The sequence below is a fragment of the Triplophysa rosa genome, linkage group LG5 (genome assembly GCF_024868665.1).
Source record: "Triplophysa rosa linkage group LG5, Trosa_1v2, whole genome shotgun sequence".
Taxonomy (NCBI): Eukaryota; Metazoa; Chordata; class Actinopteri; order Cypriniformes; family Nemacheilidae; genus Triplophysa; species Triplophysa rosa.
In genome coordinates this window covers 6,704,477-6,721,261 of record NC_079894.1, presented here as the reverse complement: position 1 = coordinate 6,721,261, position 16,785 = coordinate 6,704,477, and the positions used below count along the sequence as shown (strand labels likewise).

The 16,785-nt window shown below is 36.8% G+C and overlaps 3 protein-coding genes across 4 annotated transcripts; 2 read left to right on the top strand and 1 right to left on the bottom strand.

The window, feature by feature from the left end:
- Positions 1-3,085: 3,085 nt before the first annotated feature.
- Positions 3,086-5,960, bottom strand: cbln2a (cerebellin 2a precursor). Its single transcript, XM_057335204.1, has 3 exons — positions 5,542-5,960; positions 5,291-5,410; positions 3,086-5,200 (listed from the first exon to the last, which is right to left on the bottom strand). The coding sequence occupies exons 1-3, from the start codon at positions 5,827-5,829 to the stop codon at positions 5,003-5,005; spliced, it is 606 nt and encodes a 201-aa protein (XP_057191187.1). The 5' UTR covers positions 5,830-5,960; the 3' UTR covers positions 3,086-5,002.
- Positions 5,961-7,168: 1,208 nt separating this feature from the next.
- LOC130555125 (neuropilin and tolloid-like protein 1) lies at positions 7,169-13,695 on the top strand. 2 transcript variants are annotated; one of them, XM_057335202.1, is made up of 9 exons: positions 7,169-7,402; positions 7,829-7,890; positions 8,061-8,195; positions 8,280-8,528; positions 10,632-10,673; positions 10,771-10,898; positions 11,350-11,578; positions 11,814-11,927; positions 12,511-13,695. In XM_057335202.1, the coding sequence occupies exons 1-9, from the start codon at positions 7,305-7,307 to the stop codon at positions 13,092-13,094; spliced, it is 1,641 nt and encodes a 546-aa protein (XP_057191185.1). In that variant the 5' UTR covers positions 7,169-7,304; the 3' UTR covers positions 13,095-13,695. The 2 variants fall into 2 exon arrangements, with proteins under 2 accessions (XP_057191185.1, XP_057191186.1); XM_057335203.1 differs by having other exon boundaries at positions 7,829-7,894.
- A 1,350-nt stretch (positions 13,696-15,045) lies between these two features.
- Positions 15,046-16,718, top strand: atpsckmt (fATP synthase c subunit lysine N-methyltransferase). The gene is made up of 4 exons (XM_057334532.1): positions 15,046-15,561; positions 15,722-15,859; positions 15,972-16,022; positions 16,137-16,718. Exons 1-4 carry the CDS (start codon positions 15,277-15,279, stop codon positions 16,341-16,343), a joined length of 681 nt encoding a protein of 226 aa, XP_057190515.1. The 5' UTR covers positions 15,046-15,276; the 3' UTR covers positions 16,344-16,718.
- The last annotated feature ends 67 nt before the right edge of the window (positions 16,719-16,785 follow it).

The following is a 16,785-nucleotide window of genomic DNA, read 5'->3' as shown; positions in this document are numbered from 1 at the left end:
ATTCACCTTAGCTTATATTTTTCATTGCCCACAATCCTCCTCTGAAATGATAGCTGCAGTGTATGCTTGCTTGTATGTATTTTGATAAAATAAGAATGCGTACTATCTTTACTGCACTAGATGCAACAAACAGGCGTCCTTTGTTGCTACTGCAACAGGGAGGCCACTTTGTAGAATTCATCTCGAGTGTGATCTCTCAATAAGTAAAACATAAAGTTGTACCTCAGGAAACACACTGGTTAATATTGAATCTGAATTCGAGAGGAGACTTCACAACCGATTTTTCAGATGTAATGCTAAAATGTGACATTTGTCAGGCTTTTAGTCACAAAAGTAAAAGAAATTAAGCCTGTAATGTTAGCTCTATTAAGTGAGAAGGTCTAAAACGATCAATCCCAATTATCTGATGATGTTGTGAAGGCATCGTTCTTTATAAAAACACGCTCATTTGGTGCTTGCACTTTTGAAGGTGTCTGAGATTCACACTTCTGGGCAAGAATAAATGTGTGGTCACATTAATTTACCGTATCCCCTGCTGAATCACATCCAGGAGATCTTTACCTTAAGTTCGCAAGAAGTTTAACCGCAAGTCAAGTTTAACCGTAAATTTAAAAAAAAACACTGAACCGCTTAAGGAAATAAACCTTAGTTATACTTATCTGTCCAGTTTATAATTAACTTGTATAATAATGTTTAGCCTAATATGTTCCATGTATAGTATCCATGACAAAACATAGACATGCATCATTAGCATTATTAAAATTTGTTAGCTGAGAGTGACCCTATTCCACACAGTATTGTTAATACAAAGAACAATATAATTGACTGAAAAAATAAATGAGAGGAATCCTCTGCATTGACTCCACTGTGTAAACATCAGCGTGACAGTAACTCACTCAGGCTCACTGACTTAATGAGATGTAAGTAAAGGGTACGTAACAGCAACCAGCAGATGCTCTAATTTATTATTTACATACAGCCACTGACATCCTTTAGAGACAGATCCTCATAAGAGTTGACATCAAGGTCTACAGTTTACAAGACAATCAAGGCTCAGAAAACAGAGGACATGCTTACATATAATGAGGTTCAGTGCAGATTCTTTCAAACAAAACAGTTAAATTACTGTATTTGAATTAGACATTGAATTGACCCAAACAAGATTCATGTACAAACTTTTAAAGCTAGTGCAAGTCCGAGGGTTGACATAAAAAAATCTTCAACTGCTTGTTGAACGTTGCTCTCTTAAAATGGCTGTCCCACGCTTTTAAACTGAAGCAAATTTATGACTGACTTCTTTAACAGACTGGCCGTAAATTTTATGAGGGGGCATAGTCTGTTAAGTTTTCTGAAAATCACAGCAGATGGGGTATGAAAAACCGCTTTAGATGCAGAAACGTAAATGCCATAATATTAATATTCTCTGGCATAAACCACAGTCTATGATGAAGCCAGCATGCAGACTATTGCATTCAAACAACCTGTTAAGATGCCGTAAAATTAGATTTTATTTGGGGACAAAGAACAAAGGGCAAAGGATGTATGCGGGTATTTATTTTAAAATTAAGAACTCTAGAATTTATTTAAGATTATTTTTCATCTATGACATACATGTATCCCTTTATACAAATTGTTAAAATGAATGAATAGTAAACAACACGATTTACAGTCAGTGGTCTACTACAGCATGTTTTAAGTACGTAATGAAGATTAATGATAGTGTTCAGGTGTGATGCAGGCACAGAAGAACCAGGTGACTAATTATGAATTAATTACAACAACTGTAAGCATGATGCCATCAGCAGCTTTGCATGTTTACCCCAACATTGACCGGTTTAGCCATTTTGTGATTATTTTTTATTATAAATGCATACTAATAAAAAACAATGCTTTTTTTAAATTGACCAACAACCCAGTTTAGCAGGTAAAGGTTCTTCTGGAAAGTGCTGCCGGTCCTATTGGCTGTAAAGGGCATCTCGGCATGAGTCGTCAGCGCTCGTGCTGATTACAGAGTCACGTATGCCATGTGTCAGTGGGTCACAGATTGGACCGATGCTTTGTCACTCGGGCTCTCCCAGCATGCATCCCACAAGAGATACGGACATCAAAAGGCCCCGTGTTGTTATAATGCTGGAGAGATGAGTAGTCTTGGCCAGCACAGAAGATGCTAACCCACATGACAGAGACCAAAGATAGAAAATATGAAATATGATATCGGCTCCTGTTATTAAAGGAAGAGAGAGGGCTGGAAAGCTCATTGAGTTCTCACACTAGATGAACTGCAGTAACACATCATAGTTGTACAAATGCAATGTGTCAATCGGGTGTTAAGTGTGGAATCCAACATCAAATTACCACTTACAATGGAAAAAAAGAATAAAAACAGCTTTTCTCATTGAAACTTCAAAGCATATATGTGCAGGCAATAATCTTGAATTTTCCCACGTGTGTATTTGACAATTAAATGCTATGTGTGTGTTATAAAAGCATGCATGAGCCAGCCCTCACTATAACACCAGCCTCCACTTATTGTTTCAGGTTATGCACATCTTTAATCACAAACTCAGTCTTTCACCTTTGCCTTCTTTGTTGAGTTCGGGTCTGTTTGCCACCATATCTGATCTATTCATCTTGATTGATCATCTTTTCACAGATGTTATTCTGAGTGATGTGTATGGACTCAAAGACTCACCTTACTTTACTACTTTATGCAAATAAGATAAAAGACTGCAGACAGAATAATGGCAAGACAGTTTTGATGTTATAACAGAGTGAATATGAGATCTTAAAGAAATTCTTGCTGTGATATTATTGTTGTGACAATAATAAATTAATGGGTGCTGGAATGAGACCTCACAGGATTTTATATACTAGCAAGATAGATATCTATAATAATGAAATAATGGGTATAATATGCTTTGGGTAATTCTCTTAACATCATCTAGACAGACATCAGATGTTAACAATTAAACACTGAAATGTGTTTTTTATAAAGCTAGAATGTAATGGCTGTTTTGTTCTTGAAGATGGTTTCTTCTTAAAAGACAAATGAAAGAATTTGCACACCCAAAAAAATTCTGAGTTTTATTTCCCAAAACCAAAGTCATGTTTAGTGACCTAGCAGCGACATCAGCAGAGTCATGATTTCATTCTTCATCAGCTTTCTGAGAAAGAAAGGTCAGAAACAGGCTTCAGACAGTTTTTTGCCTTTGGGCCATGTTTACTTCCAAGCCAAATCAAATGACAGGAACCAGATGCATTAGGAAAAAACAAGACAGAGAAGTTTTCAAAAATAAATTTAAATCAATGGCAGGTTATACATCAATCACATTTTTTAAATATCCAACATATTCTCTGATTACGCCTAAATCATTCACACCATGAAATGAGTAAGGTGATCTTGCTCTGTGCCAGTGTCTTTTTAAGATCCACTCTTGGAAGGAATATCTCACTGTTTAACACTTACACCCACATCATTCTCATACCTCATCACATTTGCATTTCACCTCCAAATAATGCTGTCTTCACAGTTTTTAATTGTGCCCATGGTAATAAATTATCTAATTTCCATGCTGCTTCCTGGCTATGCTTTGAAAAATATATAAAGCTCTAAACGAAGACTCTCTAAAGTTCATCGTTGTATAAGACAGTGAGACACATGCTGCGCCACTGCCCTGCCCAATGTGGAGAGACAGAAAATCCATATGGTATCTATTATATTTTCAGTATATGTCTATAATATTTTGAGACAATTATTTTTAAAAGTCTTTAAATCATATTTAAAGGGATAGTTCACCAATATTATATTCTGCCATGATTTACTCACCCTCAAGTTGTTACAAACCAGTATAAATTTCTTTGTTTGGTTGAACACAAAGAAAGATATTTGGAAGAATGTTAGCAACTGAGATTTCTGGGGCACCATTGACTACCATACCATTAAAACGGTTGTCAAAGGTGCCCCAGAACTGTTTGTTTTCCTACATTCTACAAAATATTTTATTTTGTGTTAAACAGAACAAAATATATATAGAGAGAATAATTATTTCTACAATGGTAGTCAATGGTGCTCCAGAAATCTCAGTTGCTAACATTCTTCCAAATATCTTTCTTTGTGTTCAACAGAACAAAGAGATGTAAAAAAAGAAAGAAGAAAGAAAAAGAAAAAAAATGTCCTCAAATGTAACTTTTACAACACGATTAGCTGTGAAATCGTATAGGCAAGCTTTCAAGATGCTTACAAATCTTGTAAGGTGTGGTCTCACTCAGGTGGGCATTGAAAGTCTATGATGTGCTTAATTTATGGCGACGTATTTCTCCAAAACAAATGTTTTAAGAATGTTGCGCTTTGTGTCTCTGTATTGAAGTGATTTTGATGCCTGCATGTCAATTGTTGAAGACGGACATCTGGTTTTCAGCACCATGGACAGCGTATAGCGTTCCTGCTTTTCTTCCCCTTTTCACACGTTTTTATTTCGCTCTCGCAAAACAAATATTGCAAGAATTTTAAGTAGCCTACTACATTCTTCGTGTTAATGACATGGTGTATTTACATTCAAGTTATGTAAAAATGCAAGATATCATTGCTCGTCTATATGCATTAAGCGGAACAACAACTATAGAGAAATGTGTCTTGTACTTTGCTCATATTTCACATCAAACTTATAAGGGCTATAATATTAATACAATAGTATACAAAATATACATTGACGAGCACATAACAGAACACGTTTCGTGCAAAATGTGCTCTTGAATGCAAAAATGTCCTTTGAAACACATACAGTAAGATCTGAAAACCATTCTTTCCCAAATCATTATGCTGACATTAGTCATTTGGTAAAAAAAAAAAACCCTCATAAACACGCACACATACAACTCGTTATCATATCCTGACAGTAAAATAAAATAAAAACAAATTCCATGATCTCTCTGCTACCTTTATTTTCGAAAGAACAGACATGTCCCCTTAGTCTTCCATCTGGTCCATTTAAAGTATATCAAATTAAAGAGGGAAAACAAGGAAGCCAGAAAAAGTGGAGTACTTCCATCCACCCATGAGATTTCCTCTCTCCAGTTTGAGATAGAGTCTGTCCTCGCGCTCCAGGTGAAGCAGGACTCCGTTACTCGCAGCCTCCCGTGTCACATCTTGATCACCGGCAAACGCTGATATTATTGGATATTCATTGTGCATCAGATTGACCTAACGGCATGGAAAAACAAGACGTGATCACACGACACATATAAGCACAATATCCTTGTTCTCCATGAGAAAAAGTAACAGTCTGCTCACCTGAATTGTCTGTCGGTTGTAGACCTTCACGACATGAAAGCTGACGCTGTAAATGCCTCGCCGCGGAGCCTGAAAGACACTCGCCTTGAGATCGAAATGATTTCCAATGTTCACTAACACCTGCAAATGAGAAACGGTTATTTCTGCTGGAAATGTTTAGTTTATATGCTCATATTCATTCAAAACAACAACAAACACTTCTGCGTAACGAACACATACGTGTAAATGTGAATAAATAGCTTAGGACTGACCTGATCAAAGTAGATTGTCATTGATTTGTTACTCATTTCTGATGGTTCATGGTTAGTTCCTCTGACAGCAGAGAAAGCCACTTTGGCACCAGCAGCTCGGACTGATATCCCAAACGACGAGGTCACTCCACCTTCGGCTGACGGGTTCGAGTCGCACACAACCAAACACTTTCCTTCCAAAACAACAGGTTCCGTGTCATTCTGTCCGAGGGCGAACGCAACGCCAAATCCCAAAAGAAGGGTGGAGGCCAGCATGGCCAACGAGCCCGATCCCCTGGCTATCGACATGACTGTGGAAGACCTCTGAGCAAAAAATACTAAAGACAAGAGATCAGCAAAGACGACAGCACCTCTCTCTCTATCCTTCGAACACACACATACTGCGCGCACGCCCTATTTGAATACTCCCCAATTTTTCACCATGTGCTTTCTAACCAGTGAAGTTCCGATAGCGCGTATGCTATGTTTAAAAGTTCAAAGGCAAACTTATCGCAGACTTAATAAGAAATGAACACATCTAGTAAATACATTTCTCTTTTAAAGATTCACAATAATAAATGTTAGGACAAGCATAAAGTAGCCTAATTTGTGGAATTAAATAATACCAACATATGGGGTAAAATTCAAAAGAACTGTTTAAAATGTACTTTAATTTCAATGCCTAGATATTTTACCTACATTTCTGTCACATTGTATAAATTACAGCTTTGTTCGTCATTTTATTGTTGGCAAAATGAACGGTAAAAGCACAATGGCTTTCGGCGACATTCCGTTGTTAAGAATTGAGGATGTTCACGAACTAATATGATGTGCTATTGCGCCATCCAGTGGATGTACAAAGATATTGAGCATTAATGTTAAGCATAAATTGCTTTTTAACGCGCGCGCAACGAAGTAGCTGAAGCAAAGAAATAAATATAGGTTTGGAATATTACTTTACAATTTTTAAATGTAACTCAGCTATGTGTATGTATATGTATATGTATGTACTGTATATATACAAATCTTCAGAATGTTCATTATATGATTTGACCTAAAAATAGGTGTTATGCCTGACATCAAACATCATAACGTTTGCGACACACAGTTATCACTTTGTCACTTATGTAACTTCTGCGTTGGAAGAACGAACGTTTTTTATGAATTAATTAATTTGTATGTGACAGAGTCAGCTGCACAATGAACTATCATAAAGATCTGTATTGGCATGAACTTTAACAAGGATGCTGAAAAACTATATTATATATAGAGTTAATAACGTTAACAAATACAACATTATTCAGTGTTCCCTTTCATTTTCATACTGAAAACTTACGTTGATATACGTTATCAAGATGCATTATGTTTTCATTTCATAAAAGCTAATATCACACCGACAGTGCATGAGTTAGAATCACGCGTGGTTGTCTATTGTATAATGTTACTTTGAATCCACATACAATACATATACAACAAGTAGGCTATGCAATAGATCAACATCACTTGAATAAGATCCATCTGCTGCATGTTATTACATATTCACGAAGATGTGAGGCAGATATTTCTGGCTAAATATAAGGGAAGAGATGCTCTTAATCCACTAGGTCTTCAATACACTCGAGGCGGATTACGCGCCTGTGTCAACCTGTTTCATCAAACTAGTCCGCAACTAGCACTGTAACAGTCTTTGCCATGAATCTCACAAAAATCGGACTCTGTTCTTTTAGCAACCTCTTCTGAAGACTGCTGTTTTTAAATTATAGACTAGTTATATTTTATCTTAAATGTATTCAGCACTTCGCCACTCCACATTGCATTTCATGGAATTGAAACTTGAAGCCCCTGGGGAGAATCATGGTGCCGCGGGTGAAACTGCTTATAGGTAAGTAAACATCAAAACATAAATGTGATGTTTCATTTTGTTGCGATCGACCAGGTTACCAATTGGGAAAAATACATACGGTGCATGGTTTTCTTTCAAGTTTAAGGCATCTATTTTGTTTATGCCCTTGGAAATGTTACTACCAAAGTCTGACAGGAGAAAGTAGCCCAAATATTCAACGTAGGCTATTAAACCAGACCAGTTATAACACAGTTGCAGTGATGATAAAATTGTAGAACAAAATGCAACCGCAATCCACCTGTGAATTATTATTTATGTTTCGGGACATAACTGAACAATAATCGGAAAATCTTTAATATTCCTTCAGTAGATGAACTATGATGGTTACTTTGACTATAGAAATGTTCATGAGGGATGATACCACTCTGTTTAGATGAACCAAGCTATTCTGATCTTTGTTCCCAGTTGTTGCAAGTTTGATCAGTCTTGGATTTTCTGGAGCACCAACAGCACCACCAAAGAGAGCTGTAGGTAATTATCTCTCATTAAAAATGACCTCTTAATGGACAAAGAGAGCATTGTGTTGATGAGCAAATCAGTGCCATGTTTTTTTTTAACATAGCTGTTTGTTAATATTTGAATCCAAATGTGTATTCTCTGATAAAGTAACGCTATATCTCTGGCACTTTTACTTTAGTTAAAAACAACTCAGGTGTAACACCAGCGGGTTTGTGTGGTACTTGGGTCAAGGAACCTGATGGAGGGCTTTTCACATCGCCTAACTACCCTGAGAAATATCCTCCTGACCGAGAGTGCACATACATAATTGAAGGTTAGTGAATGCTTGACTATTTTTTATCACATTAAATTTGCATCGCTAACTGGAGGCACTTGTGTGTTTAATTGTGTCGTATAGCTTCTCCGAGGCAATGCATCGACCTGTTTTTTGATGAAAAGTATGATATTGAGCCATCATGGGAGTGTAAGTTTGACCACATTGAAGTTCGGGATGGACCCTTTGGCTTTTCTCCTATCATTGGCCGATACTGTGGACAAGAGAGCCCGACCTACGTTAGGTCCAGTGGACGATACCTCTGGATAAAGTTTGTGGCAGATGGTGAACTAGAGGCCATTGGATTTTCAGCTCGGTATAATTTCACCCAAGGTAAGGATGCTGTTTAGACATTTCCCATTATAATTGGACTTGACATATTCCTAAAAAAATATATCATTTCATTTATTCATTTATTTGTAGTGAAAGTGCCTCGTTTATTTTTTATTATGATATTATTATCTTTATTAAGATATTATTAGCTTTATTATGATATTATTAGCTTTATTATGATATTATTATCTTAAAAGTTTAAGTGAAAAGTTTTATTGAAAAGTGAACATGCATTAAAAAAGATTTAGGGTATGGACCTTTTTACCATAAATGATGCAGAATATCAAATATTTCTTAATGACTTTACAAAATAACATTTATTTTTTAAAGGTTTGAAGAATATTTTGAATTCCAGATTTTCAAAGTAATCTCAGACTTTGACTGTATTTTCAGAATCAAAGTGTATTGCATTGGCAGTTTTTATGCAGTATGTGGTTTATCCAAAGCAAGATCATCATAAAACTATTAACATTTTGGTAAATGCTGTGTTGTGTACTCAGGTCAGATGGCTCTGCATTTGTAGTGCAGGCACACATGCAGCAGCTGAGTGGGGGAGGTTTGTGATGTCTCTGATCCCAGTTAATGAAAGCTTGTCTTCAGAGGAGCACATCCAGTCTGCTCCATGTCCTGAGCTCTGTCTTGCTACTTCTGCCTTGATCTTATTGGGAATCCATAGAATGGCCAAAATAATTACCATAGACATGGTTGCACAAAGTCTTTTGTCATAATGTTATTGAATTTTGATTTCATAAAATCATCAACTGAAAAATGAAAAAAAGGGAGAAAGGGAATGAGTGTTGACGTCTCAGCTGAGATTCGAGACAGATGACTAAAGTTGGCCAGTGTTCCTGATTATGTGATGTTAGGATAAAATTAAATTCTGATTGCTTCAGTGTTTACCACAACTGCCTAATAAACACTGAGCAGGAATGCTAATCTCCTCTCAACCCTAAATCCAGTCTTCAGGGTTTTTTTGGTGATGGGAAACATCCAGCATCACTAAGCCACACGTCTGCCAAATCCAAACCACATTTTACATTGTATTTACATTTACAATTTTTTGCACTTTTTATAAAATCTTATATGTTTTTTAATACATTAACTTTAGGCTACATTGTGTGTTCAGTCAATGATTTATCTGAAATACTACATTATACCATCCTACACATCATAAATCCAATTCAATTGAGACCCGCTGTACAGCACATCCATGCATCCTGTTATCAGCATAGAGAATAATCTAAACCAAACTGAACCAGAGGTAAGAAAACGCCAGAGGATAATCCCTGAATGATATTAGATTGAACCCTAATGGGCATTATCCTTGTGAACATTTTGAAAACAATGTATCTAGATCTAGACTGATAGACAAGATAAATTGACAAAACAAATATTTAAGTTCGTTCAAGACCACATAAACCCTGTGCAAATTTTTAAGAAATGCAAACCACACCTTGAATTTCTATATCTTATTGCTTTTCTTTGCCTAATCTGTGTGAAACTGGTGCAGGGATTATTAATCCACGTACAATCATGACTCAAACTCCAGGAGATCACTCTCATTCCCTAATCCTGTGTGTTTCAGTTATTATTTTAAAGAAAATAAATGATTGTACTGGGACAGTGAACTTTCTCAAGGTCAGAGAGGAAAGTAAAACACGTGGGATTATTTTTTCAACAGTGTGTTTCAATCTGTTTTAGAAATATTACGTTGTAGTCAGGCAGCTATGTAAAGCCAACCCTTTTGATATTCAGGAAAACGTTTTTTTGTGATGTGATGTAATACAGTATAGATAATATAGAGTGACTGTGCATTATATGTAACATGACTTTGTAAAGATATAAAACATATGAAGAGTTCAGATGCAAAACCCTTTTTCATTGAAATCAGGCTCCTACGTTTACTTTCAGCAATACCAGATATTTTAGAGCGGACAGAGTGTGGTATTTAGCGGGATTTGAAGCAGAATTATTTGAGGAACGTATACTATGTGTGGAGAGCATTCTCTCACCAATGTAATGTCATTTTTGACGAAGGTGGCTTTTAGAGGGTTTCGCATCTAAACTCTTCATACATTTCACGTTGTTATGTTTATTTTACAGATCCAGATTTCAATGATCTTGGAGTTCCAGCCTCTCTTCCTAGTGAGTGAATTGTTATTTAAGATGATTCTCCTACAGATCAAAGCCAGGATAAGAAAGTAATAATGATACATTGCTGGTTTGTGTTCTCTTGATGCAGTTTGTGATTTTGAGATGAGTGGACCAGAGGGGATTGTGGAGTCTGTAATGGTTACGAAGGAGGGCAAGGCATCGCAGTCGGAGGCTGTAGACTGCAGGTGGTTCATAAGAGCTCCGCCTGGCTCTAAGGTAAACACACCTGTTTTATGTCTTGGTCATCCTGTCAATCATTTAGTGTATATTAATACACACCGTCCTACTGCAACCAACTCCTCCCCTATTCTAATTTATTTCATTTGATCTATTTCCATAGTCAAGCTCCTCCTTCTAGGACAGCAAGGCAATTTTGTTTATCATTACTTCCATTAAGACTGCGCGAGCAAGATAATTCAGGAATTTACAGTTTTATATATTTCTACAATATCTATACGATATTCATTCACCTATAATTTAAAGAAGCATAAGTTATGTACACAACGAACCATGACACTCATGTAAATGACAGAGGTCCAAATCTAGCTCGTCCCCCTTTCTAATAATATCTTGACACTGCACATGTCTAATTAAGAGTCCAAGCAATACTGAAATCAAAGCATCAGCAAAGAGCCCAGAAGTGAATCTAAATGTACCTCCTGCACAGATTTACTTGCGTTTCCTGGACTACGAGATGCAGAACTCGAACGAGTGCAAGCGAAACTTTGTGGCAGTGTATGATGGGAGCAGCTCGGTGGAGCACCTGAAGAATAAATTCTGTAGCACAGTGGCCAATGACGTGATGCTGATGACCTCATTAGGTGTGATTCGCATGTGGGCTGATGAAACCAGCCGCAGAAGTCGATTCCGCATCCTCTTCACCACCTTCCAGGAGCGTGAGTCGTTCAATTGGCATTTTTTTATCTTGACACATTTCGGTAACACAAATAGCCTACGTCTAGTGTTAAAGTCATGATTTACGTCTCATTTTCGGTACATATTTGGATGAACGAATCCTTCCCTGCGTCATTTTGGTGTTTTGAACCATGGCTAAACAACCTGTGCATGGTCTGGTAATGTCTTATCTCATAGCATTTTCTATATTTATTATCATTTCACTCTGCTTTGCAGCTCCATGCGAAGGCGACTCATTCTTTTGCCATAGCAACATGTGTATCAACCACACACTGGTGTGTAATGGCATCCAAAACTGCGTCTATCCATGGGACGAGAATGGTTGCAATGGTACATCATTTTCTTAATTTCAAACAATAAATCAGATTCAATTTTGGTAGACTTTTCCCAAACCTTATTGTAAATAATTCACGTTCATTGTTGTAAACTGTTGTCATATTCATTATTGTAAATTGTTCATTATTGACATTATTGTCTTACTGTAAATAATTCACACACAATTTATTCAAGGTGCTGCTAGTGATTTTTGTCCTTATTCCCTAATCGCCCTAGACTGTAAAGTCAGGGGAGTACTCTGTCAATTTTTTGCTAAAGTCTGTTTTTACTGCCATGTCCACAGAGAGGTGGGGGTTCAAAAAGACAGCATGAGGTTGAAGGGATGGAGACAGTCTAATTCTTATCTGTTAACACTTTACTAAATTCTATAATAATAATAAAATTTATATCAAGACCTCACATAGTTCTAGACCTGCAAACATGAGCCTTCTTAATCCTCAAGTAGTAGGCTACCCCCTAATGTAAATAATGAATTTAACGATTTACCTTTTGTAAATTCCATTATCGTGCGTTAGTTTCATAAATTGAGAACAATGTGCCACATACAGTATTTATGATCTTCCCAATTTTCACACAGAGAAGAGAAAAGCCACTATCCTGGACAACCTTGACAACACCAATGTAACCATTATTGGGGTGACCTGTGGAGTGGTGATAATCCTGCTTACTGTGTCAATAATCATTCAAATAAAACAACCACGCAAGAAGTACATCATTCGCAGAGATGACTTTGACCCTACCTTGCTGCATGAGGCCTTCGAACCGCCACACTATGAGCTGTGCACATTACGGCAAGCGACCACAAATGATGGTGATATTTTACCAGAGGACTTTCACAAATTGCAGAGGTCCTCTTCCAAATGCATCCATGGTCACCACTGCGGCTCCCAGGTGTCCAGCACTCGAGGCAGCCACAGCGACCTCAGCCTGCGAGAAGCTGCCTCAATATTCTCAGAGATGCAGGCAGCTGTACAACCTCCCCTCCCTCTGCAAGGTACCCCTACTGGCCACAGGAATATTCTTGTGATGAAGCACAGTTACTCACATGATGTGGCTGAAGAGTATGACTTTGATGACGAACTGGATGATGGACCCACTACAAGCCATGGGCGAGCTTCGATGGAGAGAACAGTACATCGGTCGATATCCAATGACTTTTGATCTCCCGTATGTGAGAGCTTTTGTGTCATTTGACACTGTTTTATTTGTGGTAGTCATGCACTTTGTTTATTTTGGAATGTCTTAGTTTGCTGAAAGACAAAATTCTCTTGTCTAATCTTTCCATATTTTCATTGGTTACAACTCCTTGAAGGAATATCAATAAACATTAATGTATATACAGTTTATGTATGTATGTGTGACCCATGAAACTTTATTACCCTCAGTTTTCTTTTTGCATATGCCTATCCCATATGATTACTTATACCAATACACACAATTACAGTGCATGTGATTTATGTAAATATTTTAGATCCATGTAGAGTTTTATTATAACGCGACATAATTTTATATCATGACTGTTGTTTATTGTCCCCATTTTCTGTTGTTGTAGGACAAGATTCTTTCCGTCTTACAGTACTGTGTGACTTTATTTATATTTTGCTTTTAAGCCTATGTAAGAACATTTGTGCTTCTTTTATATTTTATTGTCCTACCCCCGTTTATCATTCATATCATAATTTTGATAAAATTTCAAGCAAGTAATGTTGTTGGACTGTCTCATTTTTTAGAAAATTATTATTTTGGAATTACGATTTTTTATTTCTTTACACGTTTGATACATTTGCTAAAAAAAATATTAATACAAATTAATTGCTTATCTTGAAACATTTGAAATTATATGATTTCTGTACAATTCTCTACTTTCGACTGTATTAGCAATTGTGCTGCTGGAAACTATTAAAAGATTTAATCTATCTGACCCAGCACAAATAGATCATTTTGCCTTTAAAAAAAGACCTTCTGTGTCCAAATTGATCCATCATGGCAGGGGGAACTCAGCCTGATGGTTGAGAAAAAAAGAGTTAAGCAAGAATCAAACTCATGACCTTCATGACACTCAGAAAGTAAGAGAGATAAGCACAATGCCACTGTGCTTTGTTTGTTCAGGTTAATTCTGTTCATTCATTTTCTATTTCAAAATGTGTCCATTACAGGAGGGGGAACGCATCCTGATGGTTCAGAATGTTACTGTTAGATACTGTTCCTCCTGTGTTCCATAAGACAGAAAATTCACACACGTTTTAAAGTTTATGTGCTGACATTTTAACCCACAACAAGTATGTTTTAAGATTTTTCAACCCAGTCTCACGGCAGTTCGTGACATAGTTGCGAAATTTGATTTGTGTTCATAGACACGAATTCCCCACTTTTTTTCTGTGTCAGTCAGCACAACCTTTTTACGTGTCACTTAGTATGACTGTTTTTTGTGTCACTCAGCACGTCTTTTAATACGCATACCATGTGTGCATATACATTTATATATTTACAACCTGATATAAGGGGAAGTCGTACATATTTTACGTGGCTATAAGTCACCCCTTACCCCACCCAAACCCTAAAATCACAGGTGCAAAGGTCAATTTAGCTAAAACGCACACATTTTATGAGGTGGCAAAGCAACAAAAAAGACCCTGGGAATCGAACCGGCAACCTTCTGGTCACGCGTCCGACTCTCTAACCATTAGGCCATGACTGCCCCCTCACAAAAATGTTTCCCATATAATTTTCATGAGCTAACATTGCTAACCACTATGCCACTGTTCTGTTTGTGTAAGGGAACTCTGTTTTCCATAATGTCTGGGGGAACGTATCGTGACACTGAGAATGTTATTCCTACTGCCAGATAAGGTTCCTGTGCGCCCAGGAAGGGAAAAAACAAAGAGCAAGACTCAAACCAATGTCATTCCAATGTTGCTGGGGAGTGCGTTTGCAAGAACTATTTTAAATGGTATAAAAACAATGCTTATAAACAAATTGTAATTTGTTATGTTAATGTATGCCTACATATGTATTACGTTTACTGATAAGTAACTATTTTTGTACCCAATTGATTCAGGTAACCTGTGTCAGCGGAACTAATAACTCTCAGTTAATGCGTCATATCGGACCAATTACAGGATGCACTAATATGTTTCTCGTGCGCTGCGCTTATGTGGAGGTTTTATGATTGCTTTTAATGAATGGCTTGGCTTTATATAGTTAGGATTTGTAGATATGTTTGTTAATTTATTGAAATGCTTTGCTTATCATATGACTACCTGACCGCTTTTAAATATAAGCGGAATAGCTGCAAGTTGTCATTGGACAGGCATTAAGGGCAATCTAGTGCTGTCATTTTAGGATGTCTGACTTTAACATAAAGCCAAGTCATACCATAGAGAATAATACGCCTGGATCAGGTAGCGACACTTCTTTAAAAAAACGACTTGGTGTTATTGCAACCTGTGTCGTCGGGGGGTCGTTGGTCGCTCTGTACGCAGTGGCTGGACCGTTTGTTGCACCAGCTTTAAGGAAAGTGTGTCTTCCCTTCGTTCCTGCAACATCTACACAAATTGAAAACGTCCTTAAAGTTTTACTAACCAGATCTGGGTCTCTGGTTGATATCGGAAGCGGAGATGGACGAATAGTGAGTTAGATCCAAATTTAGACCCACGAAAGTATTGGGTGGTGTTTTTTTATGTGTAACCTCTAGTATAGTTTTAATAATTTATTTCCATAAAGTACAATGTTATAATTGATATAATGATTGTGTAATAATGTGCCTCTGTTTCTCTATCTTGGTGTAGGTTATAGCTGCAGCAAAAAGAGGCTTCAAAGCAGTTGGCTTTGAGCTGAACCCTTGGCTGGTTTGGTACTCTCGATACAAAGCCTGGAGGGAAGGTGTTCATCACAGCACATCTTTTTATATTTCAGATCTTTGGAAGGTGAGTACAGGATAAGCTCAAAAAGTCCTGGCCCGGTCCAGGTTGTTATCTATTACATATAAATTCAATGTAATTTGTATAAAAATTATGATCCATAATGTCTCCTTTTTAGGTCAGTTTTTCACAATACTCGAATGTCGTCATCTTTGGTGTTCCTCAGATGGTAAGGCTTTTTGCAATGTCAGACGTAAGAATGTGGGATAAAGCAGCTAGTGGGAGTTTACTAATGTTATATCTTATTAATGATTTCTTTTAAATCATATCATTTTCTCCACAGATGGAACAGCTTGAAATCAAGCTGCAAACCGAACTGCATAGTTCAGCTAAAGTGGTAGCTTGTCGCTTTCCTTTTCCTACTTGGTCTCCTGATGACATAGCAGGTGAGGGAATTGACACCGTGTGGATTTATGATGCCAAGACATTCAAAACTCTCATCAGAAATGACAAAGACAATGAAGGACAAGATGATAAGACTCAGCAGTAATGAAGTAGGATAACAAGTGATCCATCTTTTACAACACTGATTAACTGACAAACATTTTTGTCTATTAAAAAATGTTGTAATGTGCATACCAGCATACTGTTTTATGTGTGTTGAGTACTTGAATTGTATTCATACTGTTTGCTTCTCTGTTTTAGTTTGATTGTATATGTTTCTCTGAGAGAATGTATTTTCATATGAAAACTGTTTTATGTGCTCTTGTTTAATTTGTTTGCCTTTGTATAGTCAAGAATTATGCAATCTTTCTCAAATAAAAGTCATTGGAATAATTATGTGCATTTGAATGGGGTAGTATATATTTTATCATTTTTTTCCCTTATTTTATTTGGCAATATTTTGCCAAATGTTTATTTATAAATTGATTTCTGGTGGTGTTTATATCTAAGAGAATAGATTAATAAAAATAAATCTTACAATGTGATTT

What these genes read in the sequence shown, in the direction of transcription:
- cbln2a (XM_057335204.1), bottom strand. Translation starts at nt 5,829, where the DNA reads ATGTCGATAGCCAGGGGATCGGGCTCGTTGGCCATGCTGGCCTCCACC. An exon ending in TGACAATCTACTTTGATCAG is followed by an intron (nt 5,411 to 5,541) that starts GTCAGTCCTAAG and finishes TCTCATTTGCAG; the next exon opens with GTGTTAGTGAACATTGGAAA. An exon ending in ACAACCGACAGACAATTCAG is followed by an intron (nt 5,201 to 5,290) that starts GTGAGCAGACTG and finishes CCATGCCGTTAG; the next exon opens with GTCAATCTGATGCACAATGA.
- LOC130555125 (XM_057335202.1), top strand. Translation starts at nt 7,305, where the DNA reads ATGTATTCAGCACTTCGCCACTCCACATTGCATTTCATGGAATTGAAA. An exon ending in TCGGTATAATTTCACCCAAG is followed by an intron (nt 8,529 to 10,631) that starts GTAAGGATGCTG and finishes TTTATTTTACAG; the next exon opens with ATCCAGATTTCAATGATCTT. An exon ending in AGTTCCAGCCTCTCTTCCTA is followed by an intron (nt 10,674 to 10,770) that starts GTGAGTGAATTG and finishes CTCTTGATGCAG; the next exon opens with TTTGTGATTTTGAGATGAGT.
- atpsckmt (XM_057334532.1), top strand. Translation starts at nt 15,277, where the DNA reads ATGTCTGACTTTAACATAAAGCCAAGTCATACCATAGAGAATAATACG. An exon ending in GAAGCGGAGATGGACGAATA is followed by an intron (nt 15,562 to 15,721) that starts GTGAGTTAGATC and finishes ATCTTGGTGTAG; the next exon opens with GTTATAGCTGCAGCAAAAAG. An exon ending in ATATTTCAGATCTTTGGAAG is followed by an intron (nt 15,860 to 15,971) that starts GTGAGTACAGGA and finishes TCTCCTTTTTAG; the next exon opens with GTCAGTTTTTCACAATACTC.